The sequence below is a fragment of the Cheilinus undulatus genome, linkage group 9 (assembly GCF_018320785.1).
Source record: "Cheilinus undulatus linkage group 9, ASM1832078v1, whole genome shotgun sequence".
NCBI classification, from domain to species: Eukaryota; Metazoa; Chordata; class Actinopteri; order Labriformes; family Labridae; genus Cheilinus; species Cheilinus undulatus.
In genome coordinates, this window is record NC_054873.1 from 28,305,315 (window position 1) to 28,327,374 (window position 22,060).

The following is a 22,060-nucleotide window of genomic DNA, read 5'->3' on the forward strand; positions in this document are numbered from 1 at the left end:
GTATTTGTCCCTCAGAAACCTTCCTCATTATGTCTTTATCTGCACAAACCCGTCTGTGCTCTGAATCAGCCACAAATTTCTTCACAGTACGATGATCATGCTTACTTTTCCTGAAATATCAAATTTTTTCATTCCTTGTCCAAGGCATTACACTATTTGACACTTTTCAGCAGCAGAGAGATCTTTTTTCTTTCCCATATTGCTGAAACCTGTGGCCTGCTTAATAATGTGGAACATGTGGAAAAGTGCATTTTGAGGTTTTATTTTTAAAAAAATAATAGTTATCATTATGAAGTTTGTTCAAAAACCTTTGAATTATACTCTAACTGTTGATGACTTGAAAAATCTTATGACTGTCATTTGCATTGATATTTAGAAAATCAGAGAAAAACGTTGTTTGCATAATAATGTGGAACGTGGTGTAGTTCTTTTTTTTTTAAATTTCTTTTTCACTTTTGTTTTCAGTTTTATTTTGGTTTTGATTAATTTCAATAGCTGGTTTGTTAGTTTAGCTTGGTTATTATTTTGTAAAAATGCTAGGTTTTAGTTACATTTTTAGTAGTGCTAGTCTAGGTTTTAGTTTTTTTTCAATAATAAGAGGTACTTGTCAGGGGCAAGACCCAAAAGGGCCAGAAAGAATAACATCATACAGATTAGAAAATAATGAGGCTGCTCTTCAGTTTTATTTTTTTACTCAAATTTGATGTTTGGAAACAACTCAAATCAGGCCATTGAACATTCCTAAGCCTTAATTGTACATGTCAGGCTGTAGGCTTGTGCCACAGTCTAAAGCTTAGAGTATTTTGTCTGTAATTTCTTTTTTTGTGTGTGTGTCTTTGTTTTGTAAGGACAGCATAAAGTTTTAGTTTTTTTTTTTTTTTCATTTTTGTAAAGTCTTGTTTTAGGCAGACTGACTACTGCTACGTAACATGACTTTGGACAGATAAACACATTTCACTGTAGTATGGTTGGGAATGCATATTCCTGCATATTAGGGGTGTGAATCTCTCCTTCTCAAGACGATTCAATTCGAACCTCAATTCACAAGCTACGATTGGATTCACTGACAATTCAGTCAAATACAGAATGATTCAGTCCGGTCCAATTCAGTTTGGTCCGATTTGATCCAGTACAAACTGATATGCTTTAACAAAAATTAGAAAAAAGGGAAAAACAAGAGTATTTCATAATAATCATTTAAAACGTTTATTTTTAGCTTATTTTTAAAAGAGACTTAATCCCAGGCCTGTTGTGCAAACATTCTGAAATCATCTTTAAGAAAGTTTTCATTACACATTTGCCCAGGTGTCTTACTTTGACAGTTGGTTGGGAGATAAATATTAAAATAGTTTTCACTGGTAAATGTTCGTCCTTCTGTACTTGTAACTTCTTGGACATTATTTATTCTGATAACAGTAAAAACTCAATATCAAATTTTTCCAAGAAGCACAAATTAAAACAAATTTAAAAGCATAAGGATATTTGGATAGACAGAGCTCTGTGTGTCTGCTAGTTCAGGAGAACAAAGGGTTAAAATTATAACGAAAACAGTAAAATAAAAACAGCTTTCTATACATTAATTTTTCTCCTTTCATAATTCCTCTTAATGTGAGTATTTAGTCTGCATGTCGCCAAAACATTATCATCTGACTGCTCTTGCTTGCTTTTATTCTTGAATTAACTACCTGGAGATCAGTTGATCTCCAGCTTGGTGAAGTCCCATCAGTTTAATATCACTGTGCTCAAATTATGTCACCAAATCTACCGCTCTGGTTAACACATTACAGTTGTAAACCCCATGAATAAAATGGGCTTTGTTACGGTGGTAACTGAGGACTCCCTTGAGTTTTAACTCAGAAGAGTGTTAATTTTCAGCCCTGTTTGTGCTACGTTTGGTGTTAGCATCTTAGCTAACCTTGAGCTCCACCGTTTCAACAGGTGAGATTTATGAGCTGCTGTAGTTTTAATCGCTTTCTCAAAAGCATACAGACAGGCAGCCATTTCAAAAGTTATCCCTCATTCATATTAAGTCCACGACTTGATTTCTGAGGTGCAGAACTGTAACTGAAAGACGTTTCAGCGATAACCAGTGAAACAAATCCAGCTACCTTGCTAGCACCTACAACAAATGGAAATCTCGCTGAAAGGTTAAAGGTTACTGTGGGTTGCACAAGATTAAAGATGCTGAGCCAAAGCATGGCTATGAAAACAAGCAGCAGAGCCTCAGTGAACCGATCTCTAATGTTAAAACCAGTCCAAAGACCGATTTACCAATCCAGTACTCTGTGAACCGATGCTCTCGGACCTTTGACGTTAAGATCAGGTAACCAATCCATATTGGATTATCTTTACACCACTACTGCATATGTAGCATAATGTTAGCATCCAGCAAAAACTTCCTATCTCAAAAAATGATCACTTTTCAGGGAATGCATAAAAGGCTGTATTTTTCCAATAATTTAACATTGAATGGTCATTGTCAGCATCTTTTTACACTTTTTTAGATTTAACACTTTTATAGATTTAAAACTTGTTAAAACCCTCTGAAAGATGTAAAGGGTGACCAATAGCACTGATTCATGAAAAAAAGATGAAGATACAAGGTTTTGGCCTGACACGGGCAAATTATGTATATGCATATGAAATATAAGCAAGGGATATATATGATACACTGAATGGCAATGAACTTTAGCTTGAATATAACTTCTCTAGACATCTGACTACTTAGCATGTTTTTTTTACACCTTACTCTCTTGCTCATTCACACCCATTCACTACATATTCACACACTGCGAAAATGGCTGTGTAGAGCCACTGACACAGCTGTGGGAGAAAAGTTGGTAAAGTAGCTCACCATTGGAAAAATCAACATGTGACTGCTGAAGCTGGGGATCAAACCCAGACCTTACAGTTCAGGAACAAACAACTCTACCCACTGAGCCACAATAGTTTGTCTGTTTCATAGTCCTTCTTCAGTTCTGATCCTTATATGATATTAAGTTCGATTGTTTACATACTACATGGATATATCTGCTGACATAAATCAGATCTCTATTGTGGCAGAATGTGGCAGTTGTTTACGTTCATCACACAATGATAACGGGTCACCTGATTCCTTATTTAGCAAAACACATTTCACCTGAGATAGCTGCTCAGCCAAAAAAAAAAAACAACTGGGTTAGGATTAGTTTGTGGTGCTAACCTCTACACTTGTAAGTAATGTGTTATCTATTGTGATATTAAAGGATGGCTTCATTTCCAATAAGGAGACACTTTATGGCTTAAAGGTTAACAATATACATGATTATGTCAAGACAATGAAATAACATTAAACTATGAAATATATCATCTTAAGTTCTTTTTTGAACATTAAAAGAGGTGTATGGGGACGTGGTTGGTCTGTTAGTTTGGGGTACGCCCCATGTGCGTGTTCAGCCCGGGTTCGAATCCGGCCTGTGGAGCTTTCCCGCGTCTCTCCCCAACTCTCCCTGTTTCTGATTATGTCCACTTTCCTCTTCTTTCAATGAAGGCATAAAAAGCCCAAAAATAAATCTTAGGGAAAAACAGGTGAACAACTTTCAAATCTGAAACTGTGGCGTTTCTTTAAAGGTTTACACTTTTAAGCATGTTGACATTTTTTGCTCACTCTTATGGGTAATGCCATAGCTTTTGTGTTGTCGTTGGCAGCTATGGGCTCTGTGCATGAATTGGCATTAGGTGGCTCCCAAACTTCGGTCGGGAGATTGAATGCAGAAGAGAATGGCATATGATGGCAGATTTGTTGCAGTTTACTTGCTGTTTGCATGAGTTACCCAGCTGACCGTCAATGATGAGTTAAATTTAGCTGAAGATGTACATTGCAGCACACAGCAATGATGTCCAGAAGTGCTATTAACTCGTTTTTGAAACATCATTTTAGCACATTAGGATGCTGTTATGATAAAGAGTAAACACAAACAACAATCGAAACAAACAAAAAAATGATGAATAAACACAGTATAGGACAGTTTCGATTCTATTTTGGCTTAGCATATATCATTGGGCGGAAGTTGTAAAGCGGCCTTATTTTCCATTAGAAATATGTCACACCCTGCCGTTCATAGAGCCTATTGGTAAACCTAGAAGGGGGCTCAACTAGACAGCTTCTATTGAGGTGTCATCGTCATTGGCCCAGGCATTGATACGTTTGATTGGGAAATATGCAGATTTCTAAATGTCAAGTGTCTAAGAATCCTGTCAAGATAGCCCACCATTTTTAATCAGTTTGTTCACTCAGTTTGTTGTGTATTTTCACTTTCGTATTTCATGGGCCATATAATATTACTGAAGTAGCAAAATACCTCAATGTGTTTCGCTTTATAAATGTTGCCAGTGGCTGCTAACTTGAAAAAAGCTGATTGTAAACATTTGTATGTCCTGGGTCTTCCAGTGCCTGAAGCACCTTCATGTTCATATCAATCTGAATAACATGTATTTCAATAATTCCTTGTGATAGCTGTTAATATACACATAACCATATTATAGCTTTTCTAGCTGATTCCCCCTAAAGTGAGGTGTACAGTTTTAGAGTAGGATTGATGATAAAGAGAGAGAAACCTCTCCAAATCAGTGGATGACAACCGTGATGTGAAAACATCAGGACAAGCTCCAGATGGTGATAACAGCAACTCTCCTGCTGCAGTTATGTAATAACACAACAACACTTGGCAAACTAGAGTGCAAGTGTCTACATGTGTGAATCAGTCTAAAGCACTTTTTTGTTGCCCATTCACATTGTCTGGGCTGTGTGCAAAAATATGTATTTTTTGCAACCGAAACAAAATATTCACAAGAAGTGTATTAGTTTAGAACCACACACCCGACCTTAACCTTTGTACTTTGTGAGCCAGAATAAAACATCCCAAACCTTTTTTTTGTAGTCCTCCAATTGGATAAAAAAATAAAACTGCAAGCACCTAGAAATGAGGATGTGTTGAAACTGCCTTAGGTGGTGTTGTGTTTTGTGCGCTAACAGGCACAGTCCTGGTTCCCCTGAGTAGCAATATATTTGATAGCATTATGTTGAGCCTGGCACTGTGACATCCTTGACCTCCCTAGCATCCCCAGCCTGCTTTTTAAGGGCTGTGGTTTGTGGAGAGATAATGCTGCGCGTGTTATGAACCAGGTTTTAATTGGCTGGCAGGCTTTATGAAGTTCTCTCTGGGGAGCCCTATTGATTATTAATAGGCAGGCTGCATCAAAGAGCCAACTGCCACTCCAGCAGAAACCCTGGAAACACAGAGATCAACAGATACTGTACATCCACAACTTTCTCTGGTTGTTGAAAAGGAATTTATGAACAGGCTGACAGATAGTGAAAGAAAACAAATTGTGTGTGAGAACAAGAGAGGCAAAAGCACTGAAGATAAGAGGAGAGAATCAGTGAGGATGCCATGTGGAAAAAAGATTTCTGTTCACATGATTTTGTTCCCTGGATTTGGTGTTTTCTCTCTTCCTCCGCAGCCTTATCAAACAATTTTGTCATTTACTGTTTCATACAAAAACATCCTTGTAAAACCTGTTTATCTTACCTTCTGAACCCTTTTTGTCACTAATAATATCCAGGACAACACTTGTTTCTTAATATTCTCCTTATTTTCACCAGTTTTACCTTGTATATGTCTCACTTTTGGTGGTCAAAAACTGTTTGTTGTGTCTATGTTGTTTGGAAAAGAAACTGGTGCCCCAAACCAGTGTTAAAATGTCCCATCAGCCCCAGTAATGCATTGCTCGGACTTCATATCAAATCTCCTCTGACCGAGTGTAGAAATGGCTGTGTCCTCAAATGTACTTTGTGCACTACAGGCAAAAAAAAAAAGGAAATGCAATGGGTTTTCCATAGCATTAAAATGCCTCCCTCTGTCAGTTTGTCACATTTTCAGTCCTGTCTGCAGGGGTGACGGATTGAAAAGCCATCGTAAAGGAGCTTGCCAAGCAGGATTTCTAGCCTGCCAACCAATTCAAAACAGATATTGATATTATAATTCATAAATGGCATAACATTGTCATTACCCTGCTGTGAACTAAAGAATATTTTTTTTATCATGTATGTCAGCTGTATGTGTGTATGTGATAGAGAGAGGAGGGACACATCTGCATGCTGTGTCAGCCCATGTGAAGTGGATAGAAACAGTGGCTTTGGGATGCAGTGGAGCTACTGTAGAATATTGATTCCAAAAGCTTTTAGCGCATGGCTAATTTTCCATATGGGTCGTCAGCATGTGGCCCTGGGGCTCTGAATGGGTCAGGCGGTGTATAGTTTACACTGAGTTGTTAATCTGCATGAGCCAACTGTGTTGGTGTGTGTGGATTTGTCTGTATGTCAAATTGAAAATGGGATGAGTGTTTATTGGCACTTTGAAGAAGACAGTGATTTTGAAGCACCTCTCTGTAATTTTTCCAAGAAAACAATGCTGGGAAATTAATTACGTTTCAATTTCAGTTCCTGTTTTTGAGTTCAACAATCATGAAAGAAACATAATAGAGATTGTATGATTATTGTGCATATGCTATGATGTGCTTATTTTGTCAGTTTTGTCTGTCACAGTTTTTGTAATGTGGTAAATGTTTCAGTAGTTGTTGTAACACCCAGGTTATTTTCACATATATATATATTTTTAATCTTTTCAGACCGCTAAAATGTTATGAGTGTTTAAGTTCAATAAATGCATGTTATACACATCTTCTGAATTCATTAAGTAATTATATTTAATCAGATCTCAAGCAAATTTTAATGAATTTCAGTCATTATGTTCTGATTATGGTTTTTGCTAGGGATGCACAATAATTATCGGCACTGATAAATTATTGGCCGAAAACGCATATATTTTACATATTTTAATTTTGCTGATAATAAAATATTAACCTATAAAATCCACCAATAATAAAGGCATTTGTTTTCTTTCTCACGAGACTACACATTCCGAAACAGTAGGTGGCACCGCAGTACACGATCCACTGTTAACCACCAGAGAAGAAGAGAAGCGGCCTCTGTGCTAAGAGCTAACAACACGGTGAAGTTATTCAGTATTTACTGGGAGGACAACATGACAGTGTGTGTAGAATTTGCCCTGCAAAGGTCCTGAAGAGTGGAAGGAAGTCTTCGACTGGTCTTTAAAGTCACTTAAAGTCATCATCCTAGCAACGTTACAACGAAGCGGCAGTAGCCGCTAGCTTTAGCCGCGGGCATTAGGACCTAGTCAAAGGTTAAGACAAGGCAGAGTGCTGATTGAGCAGACACTGGAAACTGCAGAAAGTTTGTTAGAGCCAAAAGACAATGCTAATAATGACAAATCATTCTGACGGTCTCCTGATCCACCGCTGCTTTCATAGACGTATACCTGCCTGTTCTGTTTGATGTGCTTTCATTCAGTCTGATCAACGTAAGGAACAGAAGTTACAGACCACGGTGGACTTTACATTCTTAACCTATCTCTGATATGACTTATGTCAGTGCATATTTTTAATCTTTATGTAAAACATCAGCTCTATTTCTGACTTGTGCAGCAACAACATAAAAAGAGACACCCAAAGATCTCCATTTGTTAAGCATGACAAATGTTGGCAAACGTCAGCTGAATCCTTGTTTAGTTAATTGAAATGTCAGATTTGACCACTTGTCAAGAATTTATTCCAAGGGAAAAGGGGATAATGTCGGTTAGAATTAGTTTTAAACATCTTTGCTCACTACATATTAACCCCTTCTTACTCCCAGATGTGCATAAATACATGGAATAAACTTATTTTTAAAATCACACGATTGAAAAAAAAATTGTCTGTTATTATCAGTTATTGGCCATCAGGAGTAGGAAATTATCGGTTATCGGTATCGGTTCAAAAAAATACTTTTCGTGCATCTCTAGTTTTTGCCATAATCAAACAGCCTCACTCCAAATAGTGAAATATCTGCACATCTGCCAATCACACACTCAGACACCTCTTAAAAAAAAACAAAAAACAAATCAACCTTCTTAATGTTTGCACAAACAAAACAGCCTGTTCTCATTTTGCGGGTCCATTGGTTCAGCACCATTTCAACTTACTTTTTTTAGTGTCACAAAAAGCTCACTATTGTTAAGTAACAAGACTATAGGACATAAAATGGGTAACTAGCATATATGCTCACAAAGGAGATCATTAAGTTATGGGTGCTTTGTTGTTAACTGGCTCGTGTGATGAGGTCACCATAATGAAGATTTAATGAGTGAGAGAAAAAAGTGGATCGGCTCCTTTCATACGGTAAATTGTTGTTCCAAGACTAGAGGACAAGTCGTTTAATTACTTGGTTTGTCTCTTGTGTTACAAATGAGAATGAAAAAATGAGAAAAAGAAAAAAAATTATATTAAATTGTAAGTTGAATAGAAGTAAGACTTGATGAGTCAAATTCAGCTCTGTAAATCCTTTGTCGGGGACACCTCTGCAACTTTGAGAGGCTTAAACAAAATTAACATTGTTACCGAAATGTCAATAGTTTTTTTGGCTTTATTTAAACATTTCAAATTGGGCTTGACTTTAATTTCAAGGGAAAAAACAAGTTTCAGTAATGCTACTACCAGTTAACAAAAACTTAGGAGCATCCCTGGCACATGAATTAGGTTTTGGATACTGTCATGTATGTACTGCCTTTTTTTCTCCATTCAAATAGATTTGTTATATGACTGCATGCACTGAATCATGACGTCTAAACTGAGATGGTTCAGGAAAATACAAAAACTTTACAGTTAAAATGCTATGGACAGCATGGGAGTGCATAGCTCAAGCTGCTTGGCACATACAGTGCAGCTCTCTGTCAACAAGGGTTCACTATGACAGCAGTTGGTGATACTGTTGCAAATGCTTAACAGATCATGGGGCAGATTATGACAGCTTTTTTAGTTTATGTGTACTCCTTGTCACATTTGTTTTACAAAAAAACTGGAAACACATGAGTGATTGCATTCTTGTCATCACAGTGAGAAATATAGGTTGATTATTTAACACAGGGATCAGACAAGCATTGGTACTGCCATTGGCAGATACCAAAAGCCCAGGTATGTGGTTTTGGAGCTTAAAAAGTTGGGTCAGTTCATCAAAAGTTAGCTGCAACCTTCATTGTTAACAATTGTAATTTCTAGATACAGTTGCCTCCACCTTATGGCCTAACAGACAGATCATCTCTGGTTGACACAGAAAGAATCACTACCATCTCACTGCTGTGGCAATGTCGCCACAGACTCCTAATATAGACCTGGAACATACAGCCAGATACAGTGAGATTACCTTGCGCTGATAGGCTTAATCAGCAAAGTGTGAACTCAGTTGGCAAGTTCTTGAATGTAACAGACATTCATTTAAATGTAAAAGACAGCACTCCAACTTTAAGGCTGAGATGAAGCATCTGAGAAAGGATATTCATCACCCTTATCTTTATTTAAAGTGAAAAATGGATGTCCTCTCTCCTCTGAGGTCAGCTATACTGAAAGACAAATCTGCCTGTTACATTTGGTATCTAAAAAAATCCCCTCTAATACTGTAGAGTACAGCCAGAACCTCATTCTTCATTTTTTGTTTGACTCCTCTCAGCATTACAAATGAATTAACTTTATTTAAATGAAAATGTTTAGGGAGGAGATAAACTGTGCATCTGTGCGTGTTTGTGTTTGTGAATAAATGTGGCCCCAGGTGACTTCAGTTTGTGAGTGGCCATGACATTTGCTTTACCAGGTGTGGAGGAGCATGAAGCAAACTCTGATGGGGTCTGTGAACAGTTATCACATTTACTTCAGGCCATGGGCTGTGTGGCTGGTTTGTCAAAGCTGTCTGTACGTAATGCTCTCCCTCCCTGTCCCATCCTTTTGCTGGCTCTCCCACCTTCCTCTTCTATCGTCATTCTGCCGACCTCCCTTTTTCTTACACGCTTCTGTTCCTCATACTATTTTTCTTGGCCCACTGACTGTCTCAGCCACATCCTCTCAAACCCTCTCTGCTTCACGCTACCTCTGACTACTGCTTACCTTTATCTTTCCTCCTCCCTCTGCCCCAGCCTCCCTGTTTTTTCAAGAGAGGAAGTATTAGAGTGGTGCAGGTAGTGCAGGCTGATGGCAAGCAGGGAATTTCAGTTCTGTTTGTTAATGTCCTCATGTATGGCTCTATGGCAGGTATTTTTAAAGCCTGGCGGACGTTTCAGATACATACATACATTGCTGTGGATCCACACACACATTGCTCTGTATGGTCATGAATAATTCACTTTGTTTTCACTGGGCTGCAGCATGAGAGATGGGATGAGAAGGGATAGGGTGAAAGAGATCTGAGCAGAAGAGAGAAGAAGCAGTTGCTGTAAGCTCAGGCATGAGAGCTCAACTCCTTATAATTCTAGTCCACTCTCTTAATGTTCCCAAGCAATTGGCATTAGACTGAGAATCTGTACCACTGTGTAACCCATATAGCGCCAAAATATGTTCAAGGTAGCTCTCTTGCAAGAAAAGTTGCCAACAGAGATATATACTGTATATATAATGATACCCCAGTGCACTAAGCATATTATTGGATATACAGGTTAACTTAGTCTCTAAACAATTACGATGATAAGAATTATGGTATTGCTTTATGGTCCAGCGATATTTTCAGGCTCGAATGGTGGTGTATTATTTTCATTAAGCAATTGAATTGCTGCCAATATAAGCTGATCATTTATTCAGTTTATACTCTTTTCATTGGCATAGCAATTAAATACAAATTGAAAACAGGTGTCTTTAAAAAATTACTCACAGCCCAATTTTATAAAGAGAATGCATTCCCAATTCCAAAAAGTTAGGCCATTATGTAAAATGTAAATAAAAACAGAATCCAATGATTTCCAAACCTCATAAACCCATATTTTATTCATAATAGAAAATAAACAACATATCAGATGTTGAAACTGAGACATTTACCGTTTCATGAAAAATTAAAGCTTATTTTGATTTGGATTGCAGCTATACATCTCAGAAAAGTAGGAACAGGACAAGAAAGGCTGGAAAAGTAAGTGGTACTCAAGAAAAAATGCTGGAGGAGCATTTTGCCTCTAATTAGGTTAATTGGCAACATGTCAGTAACATGACTGGGTATTAAAGGAGCATTTTAGTGATTCAGTCTCTGGCAAGTAAAGACAGGCAGAGAGTCACCAATCATCAAAAACATGTCTATTGTGGACTGTAGAACAATATCAGAAAAATGTTTCTCAACGCAAAATTACAAAGAGTTTGAATATCCCACTATCTGCAGTACATGATAAGGCTTGGATATTAATTGAAATATAGACTAAATTATTATTTGTCCTACTGCAATTTTCAAACCACAGAAGAAATGCATAATGATGAACAACTTTTAAAGTTATTGTGTATTCAATCGCAATTAGAAACAATTTGCAAATTCGCAACTAGATTTTTGTTTTTCAAATCGTTTATTATTAAACAAGATTCAATGAATCTGCAAACATTTCTGTGCACAAAGGACAAGGCCGAAGGTCAGAACTGGATGCACATGATCTTTGGGCCCTTAGGCAGCACTGCATTAAACGGGCATGACTCTGCACTGGAAATCCTGCATGGGCTCAGGAACACTTCCAGAAATCAGTGATGTGCCATCAACAAATACAAGTCAAAGCTGTATTATACAAAGAAGAAGCCATATGTGACACGATCCAGAAACACAACTATCTTCTATGGGCCAAAGCTCATTTACAATGGACTGAGGCAAAATAAAAAAACTGTTCTGTGGTCAGATGAATCAAAATTTGAAATTCTTTTTTGCAAACCACATATGTTGTGTCCTGCAGACTAAAGAGGAGAGGGACCTTCCAGCTTGTTAGAAGTGTAATTTAAAAGCTTGCATCTCTGATGGTATGGGGTTGCATCAGTGCTGGTGTGGGCAGCTTACACATCTGGATGTCATTGTCCCACTCATCCTTTTTCTCCATCCTCCATCCAGATTTACAAACCCATTACGCAGCAGGAGTTTTACTGTATGCTTCATCTTAAATTCTCTGTCTGACTGAACAAACCAAGGCTACAATGCTCAAAATTGACATTTAATCAAGCCGAATACCAAAGCGTTTGCCTGTATCTGTGTTTCCTGTCTTTTTCTCTAGCCATTTGTTGAACCAGATAACTTGTTCGCTCTATGTAGATCTCTTCAAGCATGGATGCCCTCACAGTTTATTCTCATATGATGCAAGAAGGGTGAAATCCTTCATTGGCCCGGCCCCAGCTATCTAGGGGAATCATTACCGCTATTGGTAAGCCATCTGAGGTCCCAATACCCATTTCCCAGAATGCAACCCTACTAATTATTATTTGTTATGCAGTTCATGTACTAGAATTGTTCTAGATATCTGTCATTCTGAAAATTGAAATTTTCATTGTGGTTGCAGACATGAATGAACACAGAACTTAGACATATGAAGTTATGATGTTTAAAATATAGGATGTGTTTTTAAAAAGGAGGTGGTAATAAATGTATAATCTGTACGGACACATAATTTAAAAAAAAAACACAATTATTGAGCTGAACTGAGCTTTTGATCACAGATTCGAAGTATTATTCTTACATTTATTATTTATTCACCTACCTGACACTATCTTATATACGGCTTGTAATTATGTTTATACCTCTTATTTACTTCATTTGTAATTTAGGGTCAAGTTTTGAATGTTTATTTACTGTGTATTATATTGTGTATTATATTTTCTTCTGCTGCTTTCATGTTGATTTCGAGCTGCTGTAACACCGAAATTTCCCAGTTTGGGATCAATAAAGTACATCTATCTATCTACCTACCTACAAGGTCCTGTTTATTTTTTTTCTGGCCCTGAAGACCTGGCAGACTGAAGTCCCATACAGGTACAGTGATCTGCTAAATCCTCTAATGTATTAGGGCTACCTGCCATGCTCTTTCCCCAATGCTAATAGGATTACACACTGTAGAGTGCCCAGCAGTGGCAAAGCACTCACATGCAAGCCTCTGTAGTGCAGAGTTCACCCTCTGCTGTGTGAATACAACTACCCATACTATTATCAGAGGAGAAAATATCTTTCTAAGAACAATTCCTTTAACCACGTTGATGGGATGATTATTTTGGGGAAAAAAATTGTCCATGATAATTACTTATTGAATTTTTGGGGGTACTTGCCTCAAAATAAGCCATCTGTGTATCCTGAGACTCTCCAGTCAGTTTAGTCTTTCCAGAAGAAAAGACTAAACTGACACTATCAACTCAAGAAATCCAGGGAGACATGGTGAAAGTGGCAGCCTGCCCCCTTTATATCATGCTCTTTCTCCCCTCTCCTCCATCATACAGAGTAATTTGTTAACTCATAACATGTAGCATGAAACTTTGTAGGCTTTAAGAAAAGCAGTGTCAGTACCTTACATTTCTAATTTATGATCTAATAGTAGGATGTCTGATGAATGACTAATATGATGGGGAATTTGACACAGAAACTCTTTCTCAAGTGTATCAAGTACTTTAACGCATTTGCCTAGTTTTACCAAAGAAGATTTTGTCTTCATATACAACCAATGTAGAGGACTAAGACTGCTGATTAAGGTGTTTTCGTATTCCTGCAGACTGTCGCACTCCATTGGATGTGTGTGCGTGCATACATATCTGCACGTGTATGTCAGTGTGTTCCCACATTATCTTTTTGTAACAGCAGCTTCAGAGCTTTCATCACTTGTTTTCCCCCTGAAGTGGTCGCTTTAAATTCCATCGAATGAGAAAATGCTGTCTTGGGGCTGTCGGGTCAGCTTGAACAATGGTGGCACTGAGAACACAATGGAGCATAGCACTGACTTAAGATCACAATTAATAATTTAGAGACCTTCCACAAATGTTTAATGGCACATTTTCCTTGCATGAGAAGCTCTCTCGTTAAAATGGAGCGCTTTGAAGCCAGCAGTACTCAGCCCTTTAGTATTTGTCTTACATACCAAGCAGAGGTCATGTACCAGTCGCCTCTGATAAGCATTTCAACTGGTGTCACCATGTCTGAGTTCAATTGAGAGCGACAGCATGAATAGGCCAATACCTTAAGCACTTTGGTGGGTCAGCATAGAAACAATGACAGTCACAGAAGAGGAAATCGCTTTGGGATGCCTGTCTGAAAACTTAGACAGAAATGAAGGTCACACTGACTTTATTGCTTTACATTTTGTAGCTCTTAATCACAATCCCAGTCTCAGAACCTCAGAGCGTGTATGAAAATAACTTAGAAATTCACTACCTATGAGAATGACCCTCAAAAAGAAAAATCCCATGAAAGCCCCTCCTCCTTTTACAGCAGCATGTTCTGTCAATGTGTCACCATATTTACCAGGGAGCCATTTGATCAGCAACACCCCCCACAGATAGATAAAATGAAGCATGAAGGCCAAATCCTGCCCAGCATTGATCTGTACAAACAATCCTCCCCTCTGCTGTCCTGATGTCACCACAGTGTCACTACACTACAGCAGACGCAACTGTGTGTGACAGCTAAGTCACACACCATGATCGTTTGGGCATCACCATGTGCACAGTTGGTTTTGTTTTGCACTGGAGCCTCAAAATGTCTTTTACATTCAATGAATTAAAAACAATGTGTAGTTTCACAGTAAAGTGAAACTAAATAGGCAGTTGTGCTGATGATGAATTTATTTTAAAACATTGATAATGTCTAAATGATTGCAGGCACATGTTTGGTAATCCTTTCCCACATTGTCTGTAGGTCCTGGCACAGCCTGACAGGGAACTGATAATTACAGTTTTTGTTATAAATGAAAGTTTTAAGGATGAACGGATGTATTTTTTTTAACATTGGTATCTGCAAATATCGGCCCTTGACAAAAATATGCCATCAGCAAGTAAGGAGGGTATAAATCAATGTCAGCAGCAGTTATTTATCTGTTGTGTTGTATTAATTCAATGCTGGCATTAACACATCCATCAGCTGATTCAGAGAAGACATGTATTATTGAGCAGAAGAAGTCATCTGTTTGACAAACTGATCTGTTTTGGGGTCAAAAATATCAGAAAATGATGGCATCGTTGGAGACTTACACCAAATAAAGTAATAACAAACTTACTAGTATCAGCCATCAGCTAAATTGTTATGTTAAACATCAGTATCAGCATTGGCTCTGTATTTTACATCTCTTGTACATCTTTAGAGATGCACCCCTAGTATATTTACAGTTTTTGACTTCAGATTTCCGGGTGGGAGGGTGTCTTTAGCCCAAGTAACGGAGTTCAAGTAACTCGGGGTCTTGTTCACAAATGAGGGTAGAATGGAACAGGAGATTGACAGGCAGATGGTTGCAGCATCAACACTACTGAAGATGTATTGTACTGTCGTGGAAAAGATGGAGGTTAGATGGATGGCAACACTCTCAATTTACCAGTCGATCTTTGTTCCAACCCTCATCTATGGTCGTGAGCTTCGGGTTTCATTTTGACCATTTGAATACTCTTTGAGTGTGGACTCGAATGATCGAAATGAGATTCCGCAGGAGGGTGGCCAGATAAGGAGAAGAAAATGGATGAATGAATGGATGGATGGATGGATGGAGGGATGGAGGGATGGATGGATGAACTTAAAATAAAGCTTGCAATCACACACAACAACTTTAATGCTAGAAGTATTTATAGGGGGCAGCATTCATAAATAAATAATGGGCCTCTTTGTGGCTGTGCACACAAACTTCATGCCACCCCTTCAGTGGCCTTGTTGAGCAGCCACAGTCAAAAATGTCTGGATCTGCCCCTGCTTGTTTAACCTCAAGTTTCTTAGGACAGCAACAGGGAAGAGGGTTCTTCTGATGGACAGAGAGGGAAGAATAGGAACTAAACTGTCACTCAGATAAAAGTCAGAAAACTTCTTAGGAATGTATGACCATCTTTCCGTCATCGATGAGACGAGCTCATTGAGGCACCACAGCCACAGCTCACTCTTGCTCTCATGAAGTCAATATAGACCTATAGACAATCTTATCCTTTCTCTACTGTAAATATAAACCATAATACATGAAGGTTATCAAAAAGAGGGTCTTTTTTAAACTGAATTAGACTCATATTGTTTTGGAAAATGGATGCACTAGTCTACATCATCCATACAATTTTTGCACTTTAAGACCAACATGTCTTTCTCATGTGTGTGAATTAAAGTATTGAAGATGAGAGGGTGAAAAGCTGTCTGTTTCAGAGAAATAAGCTATCTTTAAAAGAAGCCAGTAGAATGTGGTATAAGAAAAAGGAACAGGTCTAACTTCTTAAGATGAAAATTTCAGCACAAATTCATATCCTGGCAATGTTTCAGAGAAATCATAAAGGATATATGTCAGTCAGTGTGACTGTGTCAAGGACAAAAACTGGCCTCAGTAGGAACATGCTGGCAGAGCAGGGAAATTTAGCCGATTGTATAAGCAAAGTATTTCATGCCTTTTATTTGGAGTGTTAGGGATCGTGTTGGGGTGGCAGACTGACACTCAGAATTAATAGTAGGAGAGATGAGGTTTTTATCCAGTCTTGTTTCATATATGCAATGATCACAGTTTTACCTGAGTTGCCCTGACACTTAATTTGTCTTTGTTTTTCTCCTTCTTCCTATTATCTTCCATCTCCCCCTTATTTTTACCCATTCCCCCTCTGCCATTCTCCTTCCCTGCCTCTCTCTCCCTCCCTCTTTTTCTTTCCCAGGCGAGTGATGCACGCTTTAAGCTGTGTGTGCGTGTAGCGTGAGCAGGAGCCATCGGTGCGAGTGTGTGCGCCCGCGTGTGTGTCTGAAGAGAGAGAGAGAGAGATAGAGAGAGAGAGAGAGAGAGACAGGCAGACTGAGCCCCTAACACGGAGCATGCCTCTGCGTTCGGCAGCCGGCAAACATGAGCCACCCAGCCCTCCACGGCAGGACCAGCAGCAGCAGCACACACACACACACCCACACACACTCACACACCCTTACACACACGCAGCAAACGGCAGCCAGGGGGGCAGCACTGACAGCAGCAGCTCCCAGGAAGAGGACAGCGGATTTCCCATTCCCGTTGGTGTTCCGGTTTTTCGTCCCGGTGCAGAGTGGAGCCGTAGTGCAAGAGCACCCATGGAGGAGCCTACAGGCAACACGGTGGTCATCCGCATTGGAATCCCAGACCTACAACAGACGGTAAGAGCTCGTGCTGTAGCCACTGCTGGAGAGGGGATAAAAGAGAGGGAAGCTGCCTCTCCCCCTTTTCTAACTGACTGGATGCTTTTTGCCTTTCTTTTCTGCTTTATGGATTTATATGTTTGTATAAATGTCTTTTGAAAACCACATTTCCCTAATCTTTGCTATCCTGTCTATATTAGACCCTTCATTTCAGCCACTCTCTCTTTTTTTGGTATGCACACTCAGTGGCTGTATTTACTTGCTGGCTCCTGGGGTTCCGATACCCCCCCCACCCATACCACTGATGTCTCGCTAATAAATCTACCTCTTCATTAACTGGGCTTCGGCTGACTTTGACAACTGGCCACTTAGGGTGAGAGTGGAGGAGGGAGGGAGGTAGGGGAGAGGCAGAGGGAGAGAAAAGGTATCAGGGATAGATAAGGCTATAAGAGGCATTAAAATCCAAGGGAAGACACAAAAGTAGAGAATGCAGGTAGTTACACCTGAACCATGAAACTTTACCTCAACCTCTTTCTCCTTCTGTCTGTTGCTGCTTTGTGCTCAGACAGAATAAGAGATCCGACCTTACATTGCTCTTAATTGAATCTTTCCCCAGGAGTTTCTATGAAGATGGAGCCAGTGTCAGTGTAGCATTACAGCCCCTGGAAACATGCAGAACCATGTAACTGTGATTGTTCCTTTCTTCCCTTTATATATTCCTTTGCAACTCACACCATTCACTGTCACTGCATTTATTCTGTCACTGTGATCATAGAGAGGTGTGCAGGGTTTCACAGTGGTGTGAAACAGAGCAAATGCCTCATCCTAGATAGGTTAATAACCTTTTTGTATACCTACTCTGCTAATTGAGATTCATATGGAGTCAGCAACACCAATCTCATCGTGTTTCAGTGATTGTGCAATGCATCCACAGATCTTGTGTCACATTTCTTTAGATGTTGTTTAGTAAGTCCACTAATCTTAACAGTACAGTTAGGACAGTATTTTTGTCAAATTGTCATTTGCATGTTACGGATCAAAATGATTTCCAATTGAAAAGCCAGAGAGTTGAGATTTGATCCTTTCCTGGCTGTAGAATGATGTAAGGTGTTATAATTTCAATGTATCACCAATATATAACTCTGGGTGTTCCCAGTAGATGTCATACCTAACAATTTCTATGTTACAGTGGAAAAATAAGGTGGCCCTTTGTCAACACTTTTCTGCCCCTCTCTTCTCTTCTCCTCTCACACTTGCACTGTAAACATCCTCAACCAAAGGCTACACAAGACAGGTAAATCTTTTGCAGCCAGTCAGTGCATATTTGTGCTCAGCTAGTTGGCTCACTGTAGACAGCATCTACTTTTGATTCTTTGTCGAGACATTGTTGGCAGAGGCAGGAAGCTGTTTCTTTTTTGTTTTTTTATTGTTGATTGCCTCATTGTTGTTGGCTTCTTGGCTGAAATGACCCATTGTATCTTAGTAAGGCTCCAGCACTGCATGCTAGGAATAAAGACAGGAAATAGAGAACAGTTGAAAAGAAAGCCGAGTATTCCCCTAAGGTGCTGCAGAATCGCCTTTTGTGAACAAAATCGTTTCTTTAGTGCTTCTCAAACACTTGCACGGACACACATTCTCACATATTCAAGTTTGAGTGCATATCATATAGACACATAACAAAGATGAAGCTTGCATGCACACACAGGCAAATATAAAATTCTGATATGTGTGCAATCTTGACACACAGACAAGCACACATTCCCACACATCCTAATCCCATTGCCAAGGGACTTCCCTTAATGTGCTTATGTAGTTTAAAGATGCTCAGCAGATCATTAGTTTCATTTTCAAGAAGTCACATTTAGTCCAGTATGCCAACAAACACTAAGAACACATACAGCGTGACATAATGATAGACGGAAAGACAAACAGAGTGAAATCTAAAAATCTGACAGACAAACAAAGAGGCAGATGACAGATGGCCAGACTCTAAGAGTTTGAATCTTTTATGGAGCAGTCAAAAGTGACTTGTGTGTACTCTGAGTGAGCTGGAGATTACACTAGAATAGTCTGCCTGAAGAAGGATTACACACCTCCTGCTGCGTTTCAAGCCTGGATCAGGAGAATGAAGCACCATGCAAGGATCACTCCATGCAACACTCTTACTTTTCAGCAGGAGAGAAGGGGGCAGTGAGGCCTCCCATGGAAGAACCAAAACTTAGGAAAGCCTGAACCTTACAGCTTTATTTAGGTGCACTTTTAGTTTAATTGTTCAAACATGTTGCTTAGTAAGAGGATGTATCAGTTATATTTATTTTCATGAATATCACCTGAAATTTACAAGACACTCAAGCTCTCAGGTTAACAACTTGACACAGCATGTGCAGTGTCGAGCAAAAAAAACTAAACACTGCAAGTTGATTCTGATGTTGTCACCTGATGCAAAGAGAAAGATTGCAGCATTGTCATTTTCCTATCAAGAGAATAGGTCAGGTGTCTTGTTGCAAGTGCAGCTCTTCACTAGAGCACATACAGAACTGTTCATGCAGAGTCTGTCACCTGTCTGTAATCATGCCCCAACACAGCCACTGTAATGTTGCCAGAATGCTCTGGGCAGTAGTTCAGATAGGCCAGGTAGGTTTTTAGTGTACAATTTCTTCCCTTGTTATATCAGCAGCACTTTATTCGGGTACGAACTGATGTACAAATATATTTAGGTACCAGCTAATTTTGTGCAGTGTCAAATGTGTTGTGCATTGTATTTAGATAATTTTCTACATTGTCATGTAACAATATTTTTCACAGGAAAAAAAATACAAAGCAAGTCAGTTTTTTTTAGCATCCTGCAGCCCAACTGTCTGTGCTGAATGTGTTCCTCCTGTAGTTGAAGTGGTGAGGTGCTGAAGGGAGTATAGACAGTGGTGGGTGAAATGTCAAGAGTAGCCAAAAGTTTGTATTGGCATAGAAAAAGTTTGACTTTCAGTTATCAGTTCTGTAAATTAAATTTGATGGCACATACTTAAGATTAATTATTGGGGAATGAGGTGAGAGATTTGGTGTAATAAAAAATGACTTTTTATGATGCCTATGGTGCATTTTAGGGACAAAGTTCTCTATTTGCATGAAATAAAGTAAAGAAACTACTACTTACTTTTTAAGGCAACAAGGTCACTAGAATCTATTAATCAGTTACATGCAAATAAAGCAAAGACAGAAGAATCTGCTTCAATGTGCACAATCACCTCATGTTCTCTGAGCTGTTTAATGGAATTTTCCATGAGCTGGAGGAAATGCAGAGACCCTGCAGACCACTTTTTCAGATGAAGCCTATGTACAGTATATGGGGATTTAGCAGAGATGTGGGCTTGAGTCACGCGACTTGGACTCGAGTCAGACTCAAGTCACAATTTTGATGACTTTGGACTCGACTTGATAATATCATCAAAGACTTGCAACTCGACTTGGACTTTGACATCAATGACTTGGGACTTGACTCGGACTTTAGTCCGATGACTTGAAAATACTTGAGATTTTCAGTGAGTGTGTTGAGTAAAATGTGTCCCCATTCAAAGTATTCAACTAACGCAGTGATACTCAACCTGTGGCTCTCGAGCCACATGTGGCTCTTTAGTGACCAGTTGCGACTCTTTTAAGGCTTACTTTAAAAAATCCTCCCGAAATCCTCTTTAAATATAAGTCCATACAAAGAAGACGGACTTTAACTTCCGAATTCAAATAAAAACTTGTATATTATTACCGTTGGATGCGCGCTGGACGGAGGAACGTGAGTAAAAGGGCGCAGAGGAAGTCCACTGGTGGTGCGTCTTCATTAAGTTATTTCATAGAATTGTGCTGTCTTGTGTTCCAAGATAAGCTGCTAATGCCCTCATTTTAACACATTCCTTCAGTCACTCCCTGCTGATGCTCTCCCATACTCGTATTTGATGATGATTTTTTATGATGCGCATCATCATCAACGAGCCAAACACACACAGATCACATATTGAAATAATGTAAAATTGAGTAAAACTTGTCCAAACGTGGGTGTTTTGTTTGATCTTAACATACTAATGATAAATACTGTCAAAAGGGCAGAAACAGAAAAATGAAAGCAACAAACTGGCAGGACAGAACCATTTGTGATGGGCAGCTGCAGGTGTGAGGCAGGGCCGGTTTTAGCCATTTGGAGGCCCAGGGCAAAGACCAATATGGGGACCCTCCCCCTTAAGCTAAAAGCAATAATAATGAGAGGAAAAAAATAGAAAGCTTAACTTTAAGTTAACAGAGTCACAGAACTACAGTAAATGTCCAAATCTGAAATATCAATACCCAGACACCCATGATTCATCAGCTCCTTTTTTTTTTTGTTTATTCACTAGGAGGCAGTCATTGTGTTCACTAACTTGAGGTCTTGTAACTTAACACATAACACATAACTTGAGGTTAAGAACTGGTTATAACACCTTAAACCTAATGTTGACCAGTCAAACATGTTCACTTACAAACACACACAAACCCTATATATCCACTCACATACCTATACATATACACACACTCACCACACCGACACACACACACACTCACATTAGATGAATTAAAATGACTGTACAATGTCTTCAGAAGTTCATTTGTTGTTGCAACACTTAGCACTGATTTTATCCTGAATGCTATGTCAGCACTCATTTTCTGTGTGATTACGTTCTGTCACACTGGTCTTATTAAAAAAAATAAAACAATTCAAACTGCATTCACTGTATTTGTCAAATCTAATAGATTGTTACATTGTTAAAATGGCATTTTATTTGGTAAACAGTGCTTATGACTTGTAAAGACTCGAAAATTTCAAGCCTATGACTTTGGACTTGACTCGACTTGTCTTTA

General features: G+C 38.9%; 1 protein-coding gene across 9 annotated transcripts in view; it reads left to right on the forward strand.

Annotated features, from left to right (window-relative positions):
- shank3a (SH3 and multiple ankyrin repeat domains 3a) overlaps window positions 1-22,060 on the forward strand; it is a 315,840-nt gene that overhangs the window by 90,723 nt on the left and 203,057 nt on the right. For all 9 annotated transcript variants that reach the window (XR_005992309.1, XR_005992308.1, XM_041794579.1 and 6 more), the window contains one exon: window positions 16,735-17,197. Coding sequence is in view for 7 of the 9 variants with exons in the window: in XM_041794579.1 (XP_041650513.1) it covers window positions 16,889-17,197 (309 nt within the window). In the remaining 2 variants the exon portion in view is untranslated. The remainder of the gene's footprint in view (window positions 1-16,734; window positions 17,198-22,060) is intronic.